The sequence below is a fragment of the Rhinatrema bivittatum genome, chromosome 4, assembly GCF_901001135.1.
Source record: "Rhinatrema bivittatum chromosome 4, aRhiBiv1.1, whole genome shotgun sequence".
In the NCBI taxonomy this organism is placed as follows: domain Eukaryota; kingdom Metazoa; phylum Chordata; class Amphibia; order Gymnophiona; family Rhinatrematidae; genus Rhinatrema; species Rhinatrema bivittatum.
Genome location: NC_042618.1, coordinates 151,602,996 through 151,627,439, shown reverse-complemented (window position 1 = coordinate 151,627,439; position 24,444 = coordinate 151,602,996). Strand labels below are relative to the sequence as shown.

The window sequence follows — 24,444 nt, the reverse complement described above, 5'->3', positions numbered from 1 at the left end:
ATAGTGAAAAGATCAAGACTAGTAAAACCTTTTATTTTTTTCACATTTTCTAAGACTTGTTAACTACAAGTTAGTCTGAAAAGTGCTAAACCTGGATATAGGTGATTTTAAAATGCCACTTTCTGGTCCTGGTGCCTATTTACTCGGCCTAGGGTCTATTCCATTGCAAACAACTTTATCTTGAGATCCTCCAGAGCCTGCCTCTTCTACCCTTTCACTTTCCCTGATACACAAAAATACATGGTGCTTCACAGAAAATAGAAAAGCATAAGAGCCTCGGCTGTCTTTAAACCAGGCTAGTGGGCCATTGGGGAGCAAAGTTATAGCCTGGATGCGGCCAGGGTATGAGAGATGTAGAGGCTTTATTCTGGTCCACTGGGCTTAACCTGATTCATTCTCCCAATACCCCACTGCAATTCAATTACACTCCTAATGCTTATTCTTTCAATCTCCCTAATTATTTCTACAACAGTTAAAAGTCCTCCACAGACATAAAATCAACCACATAAGACTTAGTTTATCAGGCAATTAATACTGTACCTGTTCCCTGATTAGGCATTACAGCCCTGGCTAATACTGTGCCTAAAAGCCTCGACACTGCTATTCGAACATCATAATTAGATCCTTCAAAGGCTTTAAAGCACAGGGTTGCCACACTGTCCAGCTCAGTGCTCCACATGAAGGTGGCCTCATTCTGAAGCTCGAGGAGACACTAAACAAACACAGGGAGGAAACAAGGAGCATAAACAAGGGGAGGAAACAAATCTGTGGACTACATAAATTCTGATTATGTGCTGAAGAGTTTATTAAACAGCTCATAGGTTAGAACAATGCACAATGAAGTAATTTCCAGCAATCAACATGGCCAAGCATCTGTGATCATTATTGTCCAGGACGCCTAGTGCCATGCCCAGACAACAATCAACAGAAAAGCTCCTCAAAGCTTTTTAAATGTGCGAGAATGACCACCTTCCATGTAAAATCATTCTCTAAAATCCATGATGGCAAATTCAGACTGGGCCTTTCTTTGAACTTTGCATACATTAGGCTGTGTGATGTAAAGGTTCCCCAAAATACCAGAGTTCATATCATAGAAAAAAAAAAGCTTTTACAGCACTGCTCTGGAACACCACTTTGTTGCTGATCTATTCTGTGACTAGTCATAAGGGAGGACTTGCTGCTGACTAAAATCCACTACAAACAAACCAGGTTAACTGGTGTTTTATTTTGAACTTCACCTGTTCAACAGAAAAGGAAAACACCATCACCATCATGTGTTCACCGCCTCCTCCTTTCTTACTGTGAATTTAATTTCTGCATAAAGAGGCTTTTCCACTATAAATTTACAGCATCTGGGAATCATAATAAGCTATTAAACTGACTTCATTAGAATCTTCAACAAGAAAGGCAGACAGCTGGACTTCTATGCAGCAAGTGAGGTGGGCAGCGACTGTGGTGGCAGAGTGCTGGGCTCGGACAAAATTAGAAAGAGGAAACCTTCAAAAAGCCAAAGCCCATCTTCAAAGCTCAACCAGGAATTACAGTCACGTCCTTGCTTTAGCTGCAGTTTAATTCAATGTAAAGGGCATTTTACAATCATGCTGAGAAACGTTTATGTAGGAGCTATCTTTTCCTTGACACATTACAGATATTTCAGCAGTATCTGATGCTCATAACAGGGGAAAAATAACAAACATACAGGAGTGACAATTAGGAATTAAATGCAGTTCTAGAAGTCAAGGTCACACTACCTTTGCAGCCATGCAACGAACAGCGAGAGATCGATCAGTTAGGCAGGACCGAGCAGCTTTGTAAATCTCTCTGTGGCAGGGTGCAGCAGCTGCTCCCAGACCATTCAGGATCTTCTCCAAACTAGACATAATCTCACAACGACCCTGGGACTTCCCATGAAAAGAAAACAAAGACGGCAGTCTTAAGAAAGCAAGCATTTACAATTAAATGAGTCTACAAATAAAGAAACAGTGTGCTAGATTTCAATTTATTATTTTATTGGCAATTTCTGAAAAGATCATTTCCCGCCTTCCAATGTCCCAGATCTTGGACACCAGTTACTAGAATTCCTACCATGTGTGTGCACAGGCCTCAGCTTCATATCTATCAGGCCGATACAGAACGGTGCGCTCAGCCGAGTGCACTGTTTAGCCGCACGTTTTTGACGCACTAGTATTACCCCTTATACTGGGGCCGATGCAATACAGTGCGCAGAACCCAGTGCACTGTATAACCTGCAGTTGGACGCGGGTTGTAGAGGCGCTAACTAATCTTCTTCACACTCCTCCCCCACCCTTCCCCAACCTAATGACCCCAATGTATTATTAGATATTATATATTTGCCAATGTGTTGACCTAGAATATGTATGGATATGAACTAGAATATGCATTTGCTGTTGTATTGACCTAGAATATAAATGTTGACACAGTATGTGAATGGTGACCAAGAAGTTTAATGATGACTTTTGTAAACCATTGTGATCTTCTTAGGAACAACGGTATATAAAACGCCTAAATAAATAAACAAACAGGGGCCGGGCACACTGGCACAGCAATATGGAGGAAGCTTGTATTGCCATGGCCCATGCTCTACTGCTGTCATCAACAGAGGGAGGACAAGTCTCACAGCCATTTACACGAATAAAATGCATTTTGCCCCTATAGATCGGCGGTCTGAAAACTGCCCTCCCTCAACGCAGCTAGCAGCGTGTGCAGTGTTCCACAACACATGGACTTTCAGCCGCTTTATTTATTTATTTCGTGATTTTTTATATACCGCGGCACGTTAATAACATCACCTCGGTTTACAATAAACATGTTCTTGGAGGCATGTTTAGATCAGGGAGGAAAAGAATGCGTGTACATTGCATTTTCAAATCAATGCATGGGTTATTTCCCATGAAAAGAGTACATGTGCAAAAAGCAGATGAGGTACTTTGTACCTGTGGCAGGTTTGAAAGAGAAAGGAAAAGTGGCCCTTATCTGCTAATTTTCATTCCTGGAATACCACAGATCAGTCCAGACTCCTGGGTTTTACATCCCTGCCAGCATGTGGAGACAGAGAAAAAAAGTTTCACCGACACTGCCCTATAACCTAGTATGCCACCTGCAGTCCCTCAGTATTGACCTGTACCCAAGCCAAGATGAATACATTGAAAACCCTAATTAAAACTGACCTAAACCCCTTAACGAACAGGAGGAAGGTGAAGTCTCGAAAATGGAAAATCCTTTCAAACAATAACAAAAAGGAGAACTTTACTGACCTCTTAACAATTCTTCATTATAAACTGCCAGTATGAGTGGACTCTCCCAAAAAAGAGTGGGACTGTGGACTGATGTTTAGTATTGCAGGAAAAAAAACATTAGCAGGTAAGAACCAATTTTCCTTTCCTGTTCCTACCCAGATCAGTCCAGACTCCTGGGATGTACCCAAGCTTCCCTAAATAGGGTGAAACCATAATAGTCCCGCTCATAGCACACTCTCACCAAAGTCCATGACCTCTGCAGCCTGGACTTCTGGTGAAAGTGTGCATGACTTCCAAGTAGCTACCCAACAAATCTCCTGTAGCGACACCTGTGGGCACTCAGCCCAGGAGGTCACCTGAGAGCGAGTGGAGTGAGCCCTTAAATCATCTGGTGCAGGACGACCCTGACAGATGTATGCCAAGCCTATAGTGTCCTTCATCCAATGCACAATAGTTGATTTGGATGCTATATGCCCTTTTCTTGGACCACTCCAAAGTGCAAAAAGATGATCTGAAATCCTGAAAATATTAGTGACCTTGAGATCTCAATAGCGCCCGTCTCACATCCAATAGTCGCAGATTCTTTGCATGAGGCAAGGACAAATCCAAATTTGGAAAAGCCAGAAGCTCCACGGTTTGAATGAATGGATCGCCAACAGAATCTTCTGAAGAAAGGAGGGTACCGTACATGAGACCCCAGAGTCTGAAATTTGTAAAAAGGTATCTGTACAAGACAATGTCTGAAGTCCTGAAATTCTTTGGGCCAAAAAAATCGCCACCAGAAAAACTACCTTCAGGATGAGATCCTTTATAGTTGTCCTTTTAAGAGGCTCAAACAGATCCACACACATCCTGCTTAGGACCAAATTAAGATTCCAAGAGGGACATAGCTTCTGCACTGGAGGTCACAAATGCTTTGCTCCCTGAAGAAAATAAACCTCATCCGGATATGTGGCTAGGGGCACCCCTTGAACTTTGCCTCAAAGACAGCCAAAAGCTGCCACTAAGGGAGATAAAAGTGAATCCTTTAAGCAATCCAATTGTAAAAAAAATTAAAATGTGTGCAACCTAAGCAAGAATAGGTTGAACTCATTGACCAGTACACCAGGACTTGAAAATTCTTCAAATCCTCACATAGGCCAAGGATGGGCATGTTCTTCTTGCCCGCAGCAAAGTGGTAATGACACCCTCAGAATACCCCTTCCATCTCAGAAGCTTCTTTTCAAAAGCCAAGCCGTGAGACAAAAGCGAGCTGCCTGATCCAAAAATAGTGGACCCTGACAAAGAAGCTTTAGCAGATGATCGAACCTCAATGGACCATCTAGCGCTAGATTGACCAGGTCCATGAACCACAGTCACCATAGCAACAAGGATCACCTCGCCCAGATGATTCTCTATCCATCGCAGTACCTTGTCCAACAGTACGGAAGAAACACAAACAGAATGCCCTGAGGCCAGGAAGGAACCAGGGCATCAATGCCTTCTGCGCTGTGTTCTCACCTGTGACTGTAGAAATGAGGCACCTTGTTGTTCTAACAAGATGCCATTAAGTTCATGTGGAGTATGCCCCATCTGCATCAAATGAGACAGCTTTCCTCCTCTGCCAGTTCCCACACTCCGTGATCCAACCGCTGCCAGCTAAGAAAATCCACCTGTATGTTGTCCACTCTGGCTATGTGAGATGCCACAAAAAGAGCCAGAAGCTGCTCTGCCCAGTGAAGCCAATCCTGGACTTCTTGAGCCACTGCCAGTTGATGTAAGCTACCATCATTGCATTGTCCAACAGAATCCATACCAACTGGTCGTGTAACCATGGCAGAAAGGCAAGTAACGTGAAACGTACCGCCCTCATCTCTAACAGATTGATAGACCCTAATGTCTCTTCCTTTGACCACCAGCACTGCGGCAACTGATCCTGGCACACCACTTCCCAACTGAAGAGACTGGCATCGGTGGTCACTACACTCAATTCGGAACGTCTAACTCCACTCCGTGACTCAGATTGGCTGAACCAAGTCACCACAAAAGGTGTCAACATCAGATTGGACCTGGCGCCTTCCTCAAGAGATGTTTAGACAACATATTCCAAAGGGAAAGGAGAACCTTCTACCGAGGCTGCATATGAGTAAGGAATCAACTCCAAGGACAATGCCACAGAGCCCAGAACCTATAGGTAGTCCCAGACCTTGGGCACTGAAAGCCCTAAAAAAAAGACAGTGAACTTGCGTCTGCAGCTTGAGCATACAATCCCTGGTGAGATACACCCTCCCCTAACCCAGTGTTGAAGCAAACTCCTAAGTACTCTAAAACTTGAGAATGTGTGAAATGGCTATTTGCTACATTAACCACCCAGCCTGGAGACCTCAACTTCTGCAGAACCTGTTGCACTGACTACGGACAGAGGATCTCCGACTTTGCCCAGTCATCCAGATACGGGTTCACCAGTATGCCCTCTTTTCGGAAAGCCACCACTACCACCATCAATCATTTTGGTGAAAGTAGGCAGAGCCATCGGCAACCAGAAAGGAACAGCGCAAAATTGAAAATGCTTCCTGAGAACCATGAACTGTAGGAATCGCTGGTACTCTGGTCGGACTGCTATGGCAGAAACACTCCCATCAGATTAGGGACGCCTGAAATTCACCTTTGTGCACCGCTTTGATGACTGAACGCAGAGTCTCCATATGAAAACAGGGAATCTTGAGAGGCACAGAACAGAAGGCTCCTTCCTTTTTCAGAACCAGAAAATAAATGGAATACCTTCCTGTTCTCTGCTCCCCTATAGGAACGGGAACAATGGCCCCAAGGTACTGCAAACTGTCCACGGTCCCTTGCACTGCCACCTACTTGGTGAGTGGAGCGCAAGGGGAGACCATGAATGCATCTCCCAACGGACGAGAAAATTCTATCACGTAGCCGTCTCTTATCACGCTTAGGACCAAATGGTCTGTGGTAATTTTGGCCCACTCCTCGTAAGAGAGTCTCACGACAATCGATAGCCAGAACCGAAGAGTGGACCAGTCTCACCTCATTGTGAGGACTTAGCTCCACCAGATCCCTGCCCAGGGTTATCCTGGTTTGGCTTCCTTCCCCCACGAAAGGACTGGTCCCACAACTGTGGTCTACCAGATCCGTGACTCTGAGTAACCACAAGGGGCCTATTTTGCTGAAATTTCCTACTACCTTGAAAATGGGAATGCACAGGAAAATACTGTTTTCCTCTCTTCGGTTTGTCTTCCAACAATCTATGCCCTTTGGTCTATCCCAGATGCTTTACCAGCTCCTCCAAGTCCTCTCCAAACAGAAGCTTGCCCTTGAAAGGCAAAGCCCCCAACTGCGACTTGGACCAGATATCTGCTGACTAATTGCTTAACCAAAGGAGATGCCTGGCTGATGACATAATTCTTGAAGAAGTTCTGATGAGATAATACAAAGCATCTGCAACATACGCCACTACAACTTCCAGATGTTCCACCTGTTTTGCTGCAGTTGCAGACACCAGCTCCTTGGCCTGCAATTGCTGAACCCAGCGTAGGCAAGCTCTCTGCATAAAGCTATTACACACAGCAGATCATATGCCTAACGCAGACACCTCAAAAATCTTTTTGAGATGAACCTCTGACTTCCGGTCCTGCACATCCTTCAGCACAGCTGAACTAGCTACTGGAATGGTGGTTTTCTTAGTCACCATAGACATAGAAGCGTCCACCTTCGGAAGCATTAAAAGCTCAAGTGTGTCTTTTGGTAATGGATACAACTTGGCCATTGTCCTGCTAACCTTCAGGCCATTCTCTGGAGTATCCCACTCCCTGACAACTAACTTCTTCACTTATTTGTGAAAAGGAAAGGCTTTTGCCAGATCCCTCAAGCAGTCCATGACCACACCTGCCTGGTCAGATTCCTCCTACAGAATCTTGATCCACAGCTCCCTCAGAATATGGGGGATCAAGAACCACAGTTCCTCTTTGCGGAAGAGACGCACCATCTTAGGATTGTCCTCTTCAGTGGCAGGCACTTTCTCAAGGACCTCATCTGGATGAGAAAAATCGGAAACAGAATCTGCGACAGGAGAGTCATCTACTGGCGGAACCAAATCCTCAGAGTCTTCTTCAGGGCTATTTGGGCGGTCAGCCCCAGGACCCTCTGAATCTGTGCAGACCCCTTTCTCTGCAAAATTTTGGGTCTCTTTCTGGGACACAATCCAAGGAGCCCCTCCGACTGAGATTTCTTCCACTACACCACTTTTCTGGCCAAATTAACATTGTGCTTGAGCATCACAAACGCTGAAGAGAAAGTGGAGGAATCTTGAGAGTCCTCCCCCAGGAGGTCCTCCTCTCCCTCAGAAAAAGCTTCCTGTCCTCTATCAGGACTGTGAACGACAAGAGATGACGACGGGGGAGGGAATCCACCAACTCCCCCAAAGGTCCTGCTGCTGCTGTCTCTGAGGCCAAGATGGCTGCTGTTCCCACACTGATGGGAAAAACCATCCACAGCCATCTCAGACATTACTACCCCTTTTTTGGACTGCCGCTGCCTCTTGTGTGGTAGAAGCCTGCCCCGAACTGCCTTCCCCTCCAAAGATTCAGCGGGTACAAAGGCCTGCATGCGAAAGCCGCACAAGTGAATTGCCACATGCCCGGCAATTTCTGCCGCGCACCATTCTCCTGTGTTCGTCTGGGTAGGCCAAACTGCGTGGTCAAAATCTACATGTTGCAGCACACACACTCGCACTCTCGCAGTGATCCCAAATGCCCGGACCTCTGCCGCTAAATCCCTTTTTTTATTTTTTTTACTACTTTTTTTTAAATAAACTTTAAACAAAAAACAACCACTACTTTCCTTAAGATGAAGGTGAACACTCTGCGGCTAAAGAATTGTAGTGGGATCCCACCAGACCTCCTAAGGGAGAGGGAACCGAAACCACCAGTTTTCAACTAACAACGGAGAAAGAACTGAGCCCACTCAAGGGTCACCAACCCCCTGCTCATCCACTTCAGACTAGGCCCTTGCAACATGGGAGGAAAGACTTTTCTTTTTAAATCTTTTTTTTTTTTTTAATGACTGTAGGCTTTACACCTCTATCATCTGCTGGAGACAGTGAAATACTGAGGGACTGCAGGTGGCACACTAGGTTATAGGGCACTGTCAGTGAAACTTTTTTTCTCTGTCTCAAACCCAGGAGTTTGGACTGATCTGAGTATGAACAAAAGTACACATGCCCTTTGAGAAATGGGGCAGAGAATTTGTCCCAGTGCAGACAGTTTGAAAAATGTCCCCATAATCTACTAAAATCTTTTTATTACAAGATCTAGAAATGACAGCATAATGAAGTCAGAAGAAAGAGTGGCTTTCCACAAATCCAGAAATCTAGTGTGCCTTACCTCAGCATTCTTCATTGCTTTCAGCAAGCTCCCCACGGTGTCTGTGAAGGTGCCTCCCAACAGTCTCCCCAGCTTCTGGTACAGTGCGCCCAAGCATGCCACCGCTGCACTAAAACAAAATTAGAAAAACTCAGCTTTGAAAGATAAATGCAAACATAAGGAAAAATATTAGACCACACCACCACACACCAAGGACCAGATCTGTAAGTACAGACAGGGAGTAGTCTGGGACACCATGCCAAGGGGAAACAGGGAGGGGAAAGCAAGTGAGGTATAGCCACACACAGCCTATCCCCTTTCGTTATGCTCTCCCTGCCCCCCAGACAGGTGTATGTTCCTTTTGCTGGACAACAGTGGCCTAGTACTCCCCCTGGACGTGCGCATGTGCTTCCATGGCTGACCAATAGTGGCCTAGTCTGCCCCAACGCCACTGGAGTCATGCAACCAGCTGACTAGGGGGCACTCCATGAAGTTAATATGTGGCACTTTTAAAACTAAATTGGAGAAAGTTCTTTTTCACTTAACGCACAATTAAACTCTGGAATTTGTTGCCAGGGGATGTGGTTAGTGCAGTTAGTGTAGCTGGGTTTAAAAAAGGATTGGATAAGTTCTTGGAGAAGAAGTCCATTACCTGCTATTAATTAAGTTGACTTAGAAAATAGCCACTGCTATTACTAGCAACAGTAACATGGGATAGACTTAGTTTTTGGGTACTTGCCAGGTTCTTATGGCCTGGATTGACCACTGTTGGAGACAAGATGCTGGGCTTGATGGATCCTTGGTCTGACTCAGTATGGCATGTTCTTATGTTCTTAGGTAGGGAGTATCTATGGCAACCTTTGCCTCGGGCACCATGTTACTAGCAACAATCCAGCCCAGGACAGACATTCCTGGTTCTCACAGTCTAACAATCTGCCATGTATTTCTTTAGGTACTGAGGATTCAGACTCCATCCCTATTTGCTCATCTCTCCTCAGACATTCACTGATGGTACAAAAGATCCACTAGCATCTTGATTTTATCTTCAAGGAGATTACCTGCCCTGCATGGCACATCTGCAAGCCTTTCTTGCACATCTTCCCTGAAGCCCATAACCAGGGCCCTTGGTCTCCTACAATTCCGCAGCCATAGGAAAGCAGAGTTGCTTACCTGTAACAGGTGTTCTCCAAGTTCAGCATGTTATTCCTCACACATGGGTGACATCATCAGATGGAGCCCAGCATGGAAAACTTATGTCAAAGTTTCTAGAAACATTGACTGGCACACTGAGCATGCCCAGCATGCTACTATCCACGTGGGGGTCCCTCTCCAGTCTCGTAACATAGAATTACGAAAAAAAATAAAACAAATATAGGATAAACCCAAATCCGTGGGTGGTGGGCGGGTTTTGTGAGGAGTGACATCCTACTGTTACAGGTAAGCAACTCTGATTTCTCCTAGGACAAGCAGGATAGTAGTCCTCATACATGGGTGAATTACTAGCTACAGGCTGTTGCTGAACAAGAAAGACCAACACGTACCCAACTAGGTGCCAACGGGTACAACAATACTGGTGCTGTTGGTAACAGAGGGAGACAGCCTGAACCTGAACAAAGGGCCGTAGGTAGGAAGAGTTGGGTTCTACAGCTGAAAGAGATTCTGGAGGGCAGACTGGCTGAAGCTGCTATCGTGTTGACCATCCCTGTCCAAACAGTAGTGGGCGGCAAAAATGTGGAGAGAACTCCATATCGTAGCCTTGTAGATCTCAGCCATGGGAACTGCTCTCAAGTGGGCCACCGAAGCTACCATGGCTCTGAAAGAGTGAGCCTTGACATGGCCCCCAAGTTGCAGACCCGTTTGCATACAGCAGAAGGAAATGCAATCCACTATCCAGTTAGACAAGGTCTACTGGTGACCACAACTCTTAATCTACTCTTGTCAAAAGAGATGAAGAGTTGCATAAACTGCCTGTGGCCTGATGTTCGCTCCAGGTAGAAGGCCAAGGCTCTTTTGCCATCCAAGCTGTGCAGAGCCCATTCGCGCTTGGGGAAAAAAGTGGGTAGAACGAAGGACAGTGTAAGATGGAAATCCATCACCACCTTAGGCAGGAATTTAAGGTGCGTGTGCAGAACCACTCTATCATAAAATAACTTTGTGTATGGTGGGTATGACACCAACTCCTGAAGCTCATTGACTCTGAACACCGAAGTGACCGCAACCAAAAACACAACCTTCCAAGTCAGGTACTTTAGGTCACAGAAGTGCAGTGGCCGAAAGGATCAGTTTTAAGCCACGTCAACTTCATACTGAAGTCCCAGGACACAGCTGGAGGCCTCAGAGGAGGCATCAACTGAAGCAGAACTTGCATAAAATGCCCCACTATGGGTTGCACAGAGTTGGGTGATCCATCCACACCCTGGTGGTAGGCACTGATGGCACTCAGGTGCACTCGGACGGTCTTCAAGCCAGCATCCAACAGATGCAGAAGGTAGTCAAGCAGCTTCGGTGTGGAGCAGGAGAATGGATCCAGGCCATGGCTCTCACACCCCATGGAAAACCTCCTCCACTTCAGGCAATAAGACTCCCTGGTGGAAGGTTTTATGGAAGCCACCAGGACCCAAGACACATCGTCTGACAGGTCAAGAGGCTGCAGAATTAGCTTCTCAACATCCAGGCCATTACAGACAATGCCCTGAGGTTGGGATGGTGCAGCCTGCCCTGATCCTGTGAGTCGAGGTTGGGGAAAGGCCCCAGACCGATCAGTTCTCGGACAGAGATCCTGCAGGAGCAGGAATCAGATCTGTCTCGGCCAGTGAGGGACTATGAGAATCATGGTCCCCCTGTCCTGCCAGAGCTTCAGGAGAGTCTTCATCACCAGAGGAAGCGGAGGATACATGTACAGAAGACCCTTGCCCCAATGGTGGGCAAAGGCATCAGAGGCTGGTTTGCCGTTCCCCCTAAATAGGGAGCAGAATTGTTTTACCTTACTGTTGCATGGGGAGGCGAAGAGATCCACATCCAGGGTGCCCCAGAGATGGAAGGTCCGATCTGCTACTTCCTGATTCAGGGGCCACTCATGGGGTTGAAAGGCTCAACTCAGCCGGACTGCTACCACATTCTCCATCCCAGCTAGATACATGGCTCGTAGCAGTATGCCCTGAGACTGAACCCCTGACCAAATCTGAACTGCCTACTGGCATAGGAAGAAGGACCACAATCCTCACTGCTTGTTGATGTACCACCACTTGGCTGTTGGGCTGGATTAGGTCAGTTTTGCCGGTCAGGTCATACTGGAACACATAAAGTGCATAACGGATCGCTCAAAGCTCCAAAATGTTGATCTGGCACTGAGCCTCCTGAGCATATCACAGACCCTGCGTACAGAGCTCCTCCAAATGGGCACCCCAACCCAAGGTAGATGCATCTGAGTTAAGCACAACTTAAGTAGGGAGGGACTGAAACGGAACCCCCGCTTCAAACCAGGCAAGCTTTCCCAGCAAAACAAAGAGGTGCGGAGAGCCAGAGTAACACAAATGCATACATGGAGGTCCTGGATGGCTTACTGTCATTGGGACTGCAACATCCATTGAGCTCTGCACATATGTAAATGAGGAGTAACATGGATGGACACAGCCATGCGACCCATGACTCAGAGTATGAGATGGGCCGAGACCCCCCCCCCCCTCCCGACTCCGCTGAGCCACTCTGCAAGGAATGCCAGTGCGAGTGCACGATCATGAGGAAGATAGGCTCTGGCCTGAGCCATGTCCATCCGGGCACCGACAAAGTCCAAGGGAGTGACGGAGTAAGATGGAACTTCAGGTAGTTGATTACAAACCCCAGGGATTCCAAACACCCGAATGGTCACTTGCAGGGACCGAAGCACTCCCTCCTGGGAAGCACTCTTGACCAGCCAATCGTCCAGGTAGAGGAACACCTGCACCCCCAGATGGAGGAGATATGCACCCACTATTTCCAGACACCTGGTGGAGACATGTGGGGCTAAGGCGAGGCCAAACGGCAATACCCTGTACTGGAAATGCCTCTTGCCCATGATGAACCAGAGATACTGCCTGGGACCGGGGAAGATCTCAATGTGGGCGTATGCGTCTTTCAAATCAAGGGAGCAAAGCCAGTCTCCCCTTTGCAGGAGGGAAATCAGGGTGCTCAGGGAGACCATTTTGAACTTTTCTCTTCTTAGAAACTTGTTCAAGGCTCTCAGGTCCAAAATAGGACAGAATCCCCCTGTTGTCTTTGGAATCAGGAAATAGCAAGAGTAGAACCCCTGCCCTTGCTGCCGCAGCAGGAAAGGTTCAACTGCTCTGACTAGGGTGCAGAGCTTAGTCAAGAGTATTTCCTGATGTGAGGATAGACCCCAAGAGGGGCATGGGGAAGTTCGAGGGGGCACCCAGAAAGTTTAACAGATACCCTTGATGAATGAGAGGACCCACTGGTTTGAGGTGACATTGGGCCAATGGTCCACGAAGAACCGTAGCTGACCTCCAACTGGAGGGCCCAACACCAAGGGCTCGGTTGATTGCCTTGTGCTCCCCCGCCACCAGTCAAAACCCCGTAGCAGGGCTCACCTAGGGTGCCAGCTGAGGCTTAGGGGCCGCTGCTGTCTAGGGAGGCCCCTAGAGCCTACAAGCTGAAAATGGGTGCAAGAGGAAGGAGGATAAAAGGACCTCCTCGAGCCCTGCCACAAGGACTTCCTGGCAGAGGATGGTGGATCCGATGTACTGGCAGAGAGATGCTGAAGGGTCTCAAGGTGATCTTTCAACTGAGCCACAGTGTTCCTCACCTTATCACCAAAAGATGTTCTCGACAGGATACGGCAGGTCTGTGAGCCTCTCCTGGACCTCCAGTCAGAGGTCAGAGGCTCGGAACCAGGCCATCCTGCAGGCACTAATGTCTGCTGCTGCCACCCGAGTTGCTGATCCAGTCACGTTGTAGGTGGAACACACCTCATGTTTGCCACATTCCAGACCCTGCTGGACGACTGCCAACAAAGTGTCCTGCTGTTGTTGGGGCAGTCATTCAGAGGTTCCTGGAGTATTGCATCATGTACAGCTCGTAGGAAGCAATATGGGAGATCAACATGGCACCCTGAAAAAACTTCCTATCAAGCGCATCCAGCGCCCTGTGCTCCCGACCTGGGGGGCGGAGGTGTGGGTGCGGGACCACTTGGCCTTTTTGAGGGCACACTCTGCTACGACTGACTGATGAGGGAGTTGACGCCTTTCAAACCCCAAAGAATGCTGTATTAAATAAATAAACAGCATCAGCCCTCGGATAGACAGTAGAGTGGTCTGGCGTAGTGGAGGTCTAGGTCTGGAGATAGGCAGTAGCGTGGTCGGGCGTCTGGGTCTGGATATAGGGTGAAGCGTAGTCAAGCAAAGCAAGGTCGATATCCATGTAGTCAATCCAAGGCATAGGCAGTGCAGGAACAAAGAGAACAGGAACCAGGAACACCGGGGGTCAGGAGTGATGAATACAGACGAATCTCTAGCAGCAACGAGCACTCGAGTAGCGAGGAGACCTGTTGCAAAGGCAACGCTATGGAGCGAGGCCTGAACTTAAATACACTGAAGAGTTTGACGTCATCATCAGGGGCTGCGGTCAGGTTCCTGCTGCGGGCCCTTCATAAGGATCAGTGATGCGCGCGTGTGCCTAGGGAGGGGCGCGGTGCAGTTAGTGGAGAGGCCCGACGAGAAATGGCATCTTGACCTGAATATCATCCGCTGCGATATCGATTCTAGAAAATGTATGTAAAATACATGTGAATCTTATGAATGGGATATTCAATAATTGAAATTGTATCTTATCTCATTGATAAACTGACCTTTTGTTTTAAATGTGATGGATCAATTGGTCAGAGTTGTTGCTTTTATTACCTTTGACACATTATGAATTTTATTAAAAAAAATTTTCTTAGCAATGCTCTGATCTAGATAGCCCCAGTATTTATATGAGGTTAAATAAGAGCTTTTCTACTATTCTCATTTTGCTCCTCTCTTTTTATGTCAAAGAAGCGCCATTCGCAGTGCATATCCAATGCATAGTCTGATTGGGACACCAATAGACAAAATGCATTAACAAGATTAAAACATTTAAACAAAAGGTCAGTTTATCAATGAGATAAGATACAATTTCAATTACTGAATATCCCTCATCGCAGCGGATGATATTCGCAAAGGAAGAATTGATATACAAATTTATAGTTGTTCCAAGCAACCTGAGTCCATATGCATCAAAGGTAAAGATTGAATGATCAATATAAAATTAAAAAAAAAGGTTTCTCAGAAACCCGGTGTTTTAATATGGGCAAATTTAAGCTGCCAAATTCAAACAATTCAAAAACAATTTTCAAAATTGCAAAATTTCAACAATTTATTTTCCCAATGTCACCATTGTAATATGATTTTAAAATACCACTTGTTATTTTAATGAGAAATGTTGTTTTATGATCTTAATTATTTTTGTATATCAATATTTATGTTTTTTTAAGTTTTTTATGTTATTTATTTATTAGTTATTTATTGTTGTGTACGATTTACTTGTAGCCCCTGAGGCAACCATTTTGACAATGGCGAAACTTGGCCAGAGTCAGGCTTAAACATTTTAGACGTCTCCACCTCAATAAAGTTTTTGAAAAAGACCGTGGCATCTAATCTTCTTTGCAATCCTTGAGAAATATTATTTCACTTTTGGACTGTATACTCATTTTGCATCTCCTTTTTATGAAAGTGTACCAGGATATAGTGTAGGATTAAGATGGCATTGAGAAATTTCTAACTTCAGGAAACAAGCTCAGTAATGAAATTTTAACCCTGATATTGGGGCATTTTAACTCATTTTAAATCTTTTTTAATCTTTTAATTTTTATACTTTTAAGTCTCATTTTAATTATTTTAGCATTTTGCCCTACTCACATTATTGTACTTAAACTGTTTTATTTAAAATTTATTATTTGGTTTTATTAATATGATATTTATAATTTTATTTTATCTTTTGTCTTGTATTTTGAAATTAACATTTTATGCTTTGTTTACTGTTGTGATAGAACACTGAACAACAGTATATAAAATCAATCAATCAATAAATAAATAAATCGTATGAAGACACAGAGGTATCATTCATCATATGAGGCATCTTCCTCACTAAGATCGCCCAGACCAGTGGCGGGCACCTGCCTAGGCTCCTCGGCTTTGGCACAGAAACCCCTGAAGGACCCAGAACTGGACACCCCACATGGATGCGTGGATCGTAGCATACTGGGCATGCTCAGTATGCAAGTCAAAGTTTCTAGAAACTCTGACATAAGTTTTCCATGCTCCATCTGATGATGTCACTCATGAGTGAGGACTACCATCTTGCTTGTCCTAGGACAGTGATGGCCAACCTTTTGAGCTCAGTGTGTCAAAATTCATAAAAAAACCGAGCATAACTCGGGTGGTGTGTCACTTCTAGAAAAATCCATAATTGTGATATTTGTAGCTCTAATTAATAACAAAGTTATAATTTTAATATATGTACTGTATTTACTAATAAGCAAAAACAAATAATTCTTTACCTTACCTGCTTAGTGACTTTTTTGTTGCTGAATTTCATCGGCTAAATCTTCAATTAAAACACTCTCTCCCCCTCCACCCACCCCACTCCCACAAAAACTCTTACTCCCCTGGATTTTCTCATACATACTCATGCTCTCACACTCACTGGCTCCCTCACATACACACAAACACACACACCCAGGTAGGCTCCCATTCATTTTCACACCACTCCCGCTCCATCCTCCAGGCAGGCACCAATTCATTCTCACACACACAGACCCCCAGGCAGACACCCATGCATTCACACACATACACCCCCAGGCAGAGTCCCATTCATACACATGCACACACTAAAGGCAGATCCCCCTCTCTTTTGCCAGCAACCTCGGAGCCTCTCTCATTCCTCTGCTGCCACATGACTCTGCTGCCACATGACTCTGCCACATGACTCTGCTGCCACATGACTCTGCTGCCACATGACTATTGGGGATGTTGCTATTCTTGCACATTCCCAAAGATTACATGTGCCAATCACTAAAAAAAATTTTTTTTTTTTTTACTTTGCTGTCTGATCTTAGTTTTCTAATTGGTTGGTCACAGGCTTTTTTTTCCCACCTTCCCTTTCTTTTTTTTTTTTTTGCCAATTCCTTTTATATTGTCTTTTTTTCTGTTTCTTTTCTCTCCATCTTCTTCCCTCACACACACAGTCAGGTTCTCATTCTCACATGCATTTCTCTCTCTCACACACACACAGGCTCTCACTGTCACATGCTCTCTCTCATACAATCATTCATACACACAGGCTCTCACTGGCACATGCTCTCTCTCATACAATCATTCATACACACAGGCTCTCACTGGCACATGCTCTCTCTCATACAATCATTCATGCACACAGGCTCTCACTGGCACATGCTCTCTCTCATACAATCATTCATACACAAGGGCTCTCACTGTTACATGCTCTCTCATACAATCATTCATACACACAGGCTCTCACTGGCACATGCTCTCTCTCATACAATCATTCATGCACACAGGCTCTCACTGGCACATGCTCTCTCTCATACAATCATTCATACACACAGGCTCTCACTGTTACATGCTCTCTCTCATACAATCATTCATGCACACAGGCTCTCACTGGCACATGCTCTCTCTCATACAATCATTCATACACACAGGCTCTCACTGGCACATGCTGTCTGACTCACACACACAGGCTCTCTCTCACTCCCACATGCTGTCTTGCTCAAGCACATGCAGTCTCTGCAAACATTCAGGTCCTCACACACAATCTCTCAACTCATCTCATACACACGCACGCACACACCCTCTACAGACCCTCAGCCTCTCTCTCACCTCTGGGCCTCCTCTTCGCGGGTCGCGCAGGATGGGCTCTGCAGCGGCTCTGCTACCGGGCTTCTTCCTCTTCTCGGGCCGCTGCGATTTGAGATTCGCGGCGGCCCGTAAGCGCAAGCGATGCTCCTCTTCTGCACGCTCTGATGCTTCTCCTCCTTCCTGCCCACGCGGCTCCGGCAACGTTTACTTCCGGGGCTGCACAGGCAGGAAGGAGGAGGAGCATCAGCGCGTTCAAACATGATCTTTTTCTTTGGGCTGTGGTGACGTGAGCCTCACCACAGCCCTGCCTATCTGCCTGTTGCTGCGCCCAGGGGCATTGGGGAGATACTGAAAAACTAATTTTAAAGGGTTGACGCAGCAGATAAAAAAAAGGCTCGGCACAGCCGATAAAAAAAAATAAATTTGATAGTTCCAAAACGCTACGCGTGTCAGCAAAAACGGCTCGGCGTGTCACCTCTGACACGCGTGTCATAGATTAGCCATCACTGTCCTAGGAGAATGACTGCAATATCCAATTGACAGCATTTTCAGTGTTTCATGCAGGAATTATTAGGACAGGGATTGAAAGAGTATCAAATAATGGCCATAAAAGCAACCAAAAAGAGAAATTTTTTTGTTACAAAAACCCCTGAAAAAATCTTTTTAAGGAACATTTTCTACAAATTTTCAGCTTCCCTGCTCTCTCTCACATGGCCTGCCTGTGTTTCTACTAACAGCGCCTCATGCTAATTTCTACCTCATATATGCAATGCTTTAAATCTTCCCTGATCGCATTATGAAAGCAGTTAACATTTCTGACTGCATACTTACAGCTTTGTGGGCAGATAACTTGGTGAATCATCCTTGCTGCGAATGAGCTCACTGCACTTGTCGATGGTCTGGTAGACAGAAAATGTGTCACCGATGCTGTAGAGGATGGCCAGGTTTTTAGCAATCAGTCTTCGGCTGGGAGGCCCTGGAGAGCTGATTAATAAAGTGCTTAGCTGTTCTACCAGTTTCTTCTGTTTCTCTTTCACATCAGTCTAAAAAAACAGATAATGGTTTGCAGCTTGTACACAAAGCAGTGAAAAATCACAAGATATATGTTTTAGCATTATCCTTAGTCTTATTTTGTATCACCACTGATTGCTGAAGATTTGTCTGTTTAACAGATATTGACTCCTGTACACTCCCAGCCTTTTCCTCTCCTTGATCCCCTTAGACTTATTGCACTGCAGCATGGTATGTGTGTGTATATAAATGAGCTGGTAAACCACTGGAGGAAGGCATCTGGGTGAATGCGCTCAAACCCATTTTTTGAGGACTGTTTGAGTAGAGGGGACTTATAACAGCGCAAGAAGCTTCAGCACTGTTTTTCCTGCCATTGAAATCACCTTTTTTCTACAATACTCTTTCCCTCTTAAAATGGTTCATAAACTGAAGAATGTTGTTTGTAAGGACGGTGTAATCAGCAGTGCGAGCATGACCCGCACACTCACCACATGCAGTGTTTAACTTCAAGTGGTTTATTAAGCCTACAGGCTTTCTAGACTCAGTTATACCTTTAGCGTTCCCCTGCTGTGGCAGTAGTGGTTACGTGGCATAGGAGGAGCCTGATAAGCAATTTTGGGTGTCCAGCTAATCTGTTTTTTTTTTCCCCTGAGGAAGTCAGTCTGGCAAAACAAAGGCCTGGTTGGGACATTGTAACAGCTCACCCAAGAGGTACACCCTCTTCTAGTCTTTATTGTTAATACATTGAAAATGAATGTAACATTGTAAAACACATTTTGCTGATTCATTCAGGGATATTGTAACAGTCTGCTTAAAGGCACATCTCTCCTCTTAGTTTTCTCTGTTAGCATATTGAATGGATGTTACATTGTAAAATAAAAATTTGTTGCTTGACTGAGTTTCTTCTCAAGTTGCCTTCTCATGGGACTATTAGAGTCTTTGTGCACTAGTTTCATGCAGTTCTTTAGTGTTGGAATATGAACATTATATATATATATATATATATATATATATATATATATATACCACTGAACAGTTACAAAGTATATATATATATATATATATATATATACATACACACACACAATAGTGTTATGTGTGAGACACACTGTTTCTAATACTTTTGAAAGGAAGACTAGATTAGTTTAGTGTTAGGATAAAGTGGCTGCTTTTTGTTCATTTTTGTATATGTGAATAAACTCGAATAAAGAATTGTAGTAAATTACCATATTGCAAGTACATTTTGTCTAATTTTCATAGGTGCTTTTCCCCACTCCCCTTGGAGTGTTGTTTATATATATATATATATATATATATATATATATATGAAAGAATTTTTGTAATAAATTTATTTCTTTATTTTTATATTGTAGTTATTTTTGTTTTGCCCCACTCTTTTTGGAGTGTATTTTTTCATATATATATATATATATATATATATATATATATATATATATATATATATATATATATATATGTATGTATGTGTGTGTGTATGTATATATATATATACACACACATACACATATATATACACACACACACACACACACACATATATATATATATATATACATACATACACACACACACACACACACACACTTTAGTCAATTAATTGTAAAGCTGTAATGAGAAAAATGTCAGGTTTTCAGCTATGTATAAGAGACACAAAAAAGGATAAAGTGACTAGCTTAAGAACATTGAAAGAGTCAGTTACATAAAAGGAATCAAACTCATGTCCCAGGATCTCTTTTGAGTCGAATACATTTGGGAATATTTTAACATATCTGAATTTCAGGATAACATCCGATCACAGGAGGTACAAGGCCCAGAAATAAGCACACTATTTCCAGCATGGTGGAAATGTTAAATGGACTACTATTTTCTCTCTTATGTAAACAAGGTAGTCAAAATCATACCTATACATACATTTGCAGTGCTTTTCAATCTTTCACTTTTGGCTTTAAGACAATACAGGGAAAAAACCCTCAATATCATACTTTTGGTGAAGTTTTCTATATTTTGTAATTATCACTCGCCAGAGAAATTCCAGGACCACGGTTTGACCTTTACACAAAATATGAACCAAACTAATCCATTTTATTTATTTATTTTATTTTATTTATTTATAACTTTTATATACCGACATTCAAATGAATATCACATCGGTTCACATACAATTGGAAAGCCAAAAAACTATTATGGAGAAAGGAAGGATAAAGTTACAATTAAAGTTACAATTACAATTTTAATAAAAGTTATTGTGCTTCTGGATGGACAGATTGAACCACCACATAGATTCAGGCTATTTCAAACGTCAGTCAGTTAACAATAGAACGTGTCGTAGAAATAGCTATTTGCTATGTTTTTGTGCAAGAGTTAGCATCATATGGTAATAAAGTGTCTACCTAAAAAAAACAAAAAAACCCAATAATGACTTCTTATCTCCAGGGGCTTCAAAGGTTAATGTAAAACAAACTCGGTGAGTTTCTAAAATAGCAGCCAACCTGTACAAAGAATCCATTCCCCAGACTCGTTGCATATATATTACATGTAACACTATCTGTCTCCAAGAAAGGAGACCACAACAACACTCATGAAAATTCAGTCTGAAAGTAAAGGACTTTGTTCACATAAATAAGAATAGTGACAGTCTTGCTATACAACACAATGGCAGCTGAGGCAGTGTAATATGAAACAACCAGAAGTATTTGGCAGTCTAATGATTTTTTTTTTGTATTAATTTTATTGGTATGTAACAAAAAAATAAACATTACATAATAATTATATAGTGTCAGCCTCTTTGTTCACTACCACAAGTTTATAACATTATGATATCCTTTTCCCCATCCCTCCCACCCAACTGCACAGACACTTCCATTGTTCGCAAAGGTATCTGAAGTGAGAAATATAGTACAGCATATTGACTGGAACGAGTTCCCGACAATCCTTCAATGTGGTGCAATGTCCACCATCTGTCGTGAAGACGGCCAACTTAATTAGGTGTCCCAAGTCACGTGAAATCTGTTCAGGGAATGGTGCTTTTCCGCCGTCAGCTTGTATAAGGTACAGACACTGTCCAACCTTCTCAGTATGGATGGTAATGAGGGACAACTGGGTGCCTTCCATGCTTTAGTTATTTCCAGTCTCGCAGCAATACAAAATTGCAGAACAAACAGGTGGATACATGTAAGCCCTATTGGTGGAGGCGAACTTGGAAGTTGTTGCTGTCACGGAAACGTGGTTTACGGAATCTGGGATACGGCAATATCAGGCTATAACTTGTTAAGGAAGGATAGAGAGGATAGGAAAAGGGGAGGAGTGGCTTTTTATGTCAGAAACAATATCCAAGCATGTGAGCTGCAAGGAAGATGGGGCAATGAAGAAGCACTATGGGCCAACCTAAAAAAAGATGGGACATCCATTTTTATTGGAGTGGTTTACAGGCCTCCAAACCAAAAGGAAGAGATGGATAGAGATCTGGTTGAAGACATCCAAAAGATAGGAAAGAAGGGAGAAGTGGTGATCGTTGAAGACTTTAATATGCCGGATGTAGACTGGAGAATCCCATCTGCAGAATCTAATAATAGTAGAGAAATAGTGGATGCCCTGCAAGTAGCTTTGTTCAAACAAATGGTTATGGAACCCACGAGAGAAGGAGCTATACTGGACTTAGTGCTCACTAATGGAGATAATGTCTCTGATGTCCAAGTGGGCGCCCACCTCAGCACCAGTGATCATCAAACGATATGGTTTAATATCACAAAAAAGATACAGAAAAGAAAGTTTTGCAGTTCAAAAACACGGACTTTGATGAAATGGGGAATTACCTGGAGGAAGAACTAAAAAGCTGGGAGAATGAGAGAGATGTGGATCAACAGTGGACAAATCTAAAAGGAGCAATTACCAAAGCAACTAATCTATATATTAGAAAAGTAAAGAAAAGCAAAAGAAAAATGAAACCTATCTGGTTCTCAAAGGAGGTGGCTGACAAAATAAAGGCTAAAAGAACAGCATTCAAGAAATATAAAAGATCCCAAAGGGAGAAGCACAAAAAAGAATATCTTGTAGAACTGAGGGAGACGAAGAAATTAATCAAGACGGCAAAAAGTCAAGCGGAAGAGAGGAATGCCAAGGAGGTAAAGAGAGGCGACAAAACATTTTTCAGATATATCAGTGAAAAGAAAAAAGTTCATAGTGGTATAGTGAAATTGAAAGGTGGAAAGGATCAATGTGTGGAGAGAGATGAAGAAATGGCAGAAATATTAAATGAATACTTCAGTTCTGTGTTCACTAAAGAGGACCCTGGAGAAGGACCGTCACTAGTTAACAAGAAACGAGGGGAGTGGAGTAGAAGTAACTCCATTTACAGTACAAAATGTATGGGAAGAGCCAGAGAAACTGAAAGTGGACAAAGCCATGGGGCCTGATGAAGTTCATCCCAGGATACTGAGAGAGCTCAGAGATGTGCTGGCGGGTCCTGCTGTGTGACCTGTTCAATAGATCCCTAGAAACGGGAGTGGTGCCGAGTGATTGGAGAAGAGCGGTGGTGGTCCCGCTTCACAAGAGTAGGAACAGAGAAGAGGTTGGTAACTACAGACCGGTTAGCCTCACTTCGGTGGTGGGAAAAGTAATGGAGTCACTGTTGAGAGAGAGAATAGTGAACTATCTACAGTCAGGAGAATTGCTGGACCAGAGGCAGCAGGGATTCACCAGGGGAAGATCCTGTCAGACAAATCTGATTGACTTTTTTGACTGGGTAACCAAGGAATTGGATCAAGGAAGGGCACTCGATGTCATCTACTTTGATTTCAGCAAAGCTTTTGATACGGTCCCGCACAGGAGACTGGTGAATAAAATGAGAAGCTTAGGAGTGAGTGTCGAGGTGGTGGCCTGGATTGCAAACTGGTTGAAGGACAGAAAACAATGTGTGTTGGTAAATGGAACTCTCTCTGAAGAGAGAGCGGTGTTAAGTGGGATACCGCAAGGATCGGTATTGGGACCGGTCCTGTTCAATATCTTTGTGAGCGACATTGTGGAAGGGAAAGAAGGTAAGGTTTGTCTTTTTGCGGACGACACTAAGATCTGCAACAGAGTGGACACGCCGGAAGGAGTGGAGAGAATGAGACGGGATTTAAGGAAGCTGGAAGAGTGGTCGAAGATATGGCAGCTGAGATTCAATGCCAAGAAGTGCAGAGTCATGCATATGGGGAGTGGAAATCCGAATCAACTGTATTCGATGGGGGGAGAAAGGCTGATGTGCATGGAGCAGGAGAGAGACCTTGGGGTGATAATGTCTAACGATCTGAAGTCGGCAAAACAAGAATGCTGGGCTGCATAGAGAGAGCTTTTCAGCTTTTCTCTGACTCCATCTGCTGGAGGGGAGGCATAACCCAGCAGTCTGGACTGATCCTGGTACGAACAGGGAAGGGAAGTGATTATCCCCTTGTACAGGTCCTTGGTGAGGCCTCACCTGGAGTACTGTGTTCAGTTCTGGAGACTGTATCTCTGAAAAGACAGAGACAAGATGGAGGTGGTCTAGAGAAGGGCGACCAAAAAGGTAGAAGGTCTTCATCGAATGACTTATGAGGAGAGACTGAAAAATCTAAATATGTACACACCCTGGAGGAAAGGAGAAGCAGAGGTGATATCATACAGACTTTCAGATACTTGAAAGGTTTTAATGATCCAAAGACAACGACAAACCTTTTCCGTTGGAAAAAAATCAGCAGAACCAGGGGTCACGATTTGAAGCTCCAGGGAGGAAGACTCAGAACCAATGTCAGGAAGTATTTCTTCACAGAGAGGGTGGTGGATGCTTGGAATGCCCTTCCGGAGGAAGTGGTGAAGACCAGAACTGTGAAGGACTTCAAAGGGGCGTGGGATAAACACTGTGGATCCATAAAGTCTAGAGGACGT

The 24,444-nt window shown here is 44.1% G+C and overlaps 1 protein-coding gene across 3 annotated transcripts in view; it reads right to left on the bottom strand.

Annotated features, from left to right (window-relative positions):
* The window catches only part of HEATR5A (HEAT repeat containing 5A), a 285,493-nt gene that overhangs the window by 225,731 nt on the left and 35,318 nt on the right, over positions 1-24,444 (bottom strand). For all 3 annotated transcript variants that reach the window (XM_029598984.1, XM_029598983.1, XM_029598985.1), the window contains exons 3-6: positions 18,343-18,554; positions 8,639-8,747; positions 1,752-1,901; positions 541-712 (exon numbers count right to left, since the gene is read on the bottom strand). In XM_029598984.1, the coding sequence (XP_029454844.1) occupies positions 541-712; positions 1,752-1,901; positions 8,639-8,747; positions 18,343-18,554 (643 nt within the window). The remainder of the gene's footprint in view (positions 1-540; positions 713-1,751; positions 1,902-8,638; positions 8,748-18,342; positions 18,555-24,444) is intronic.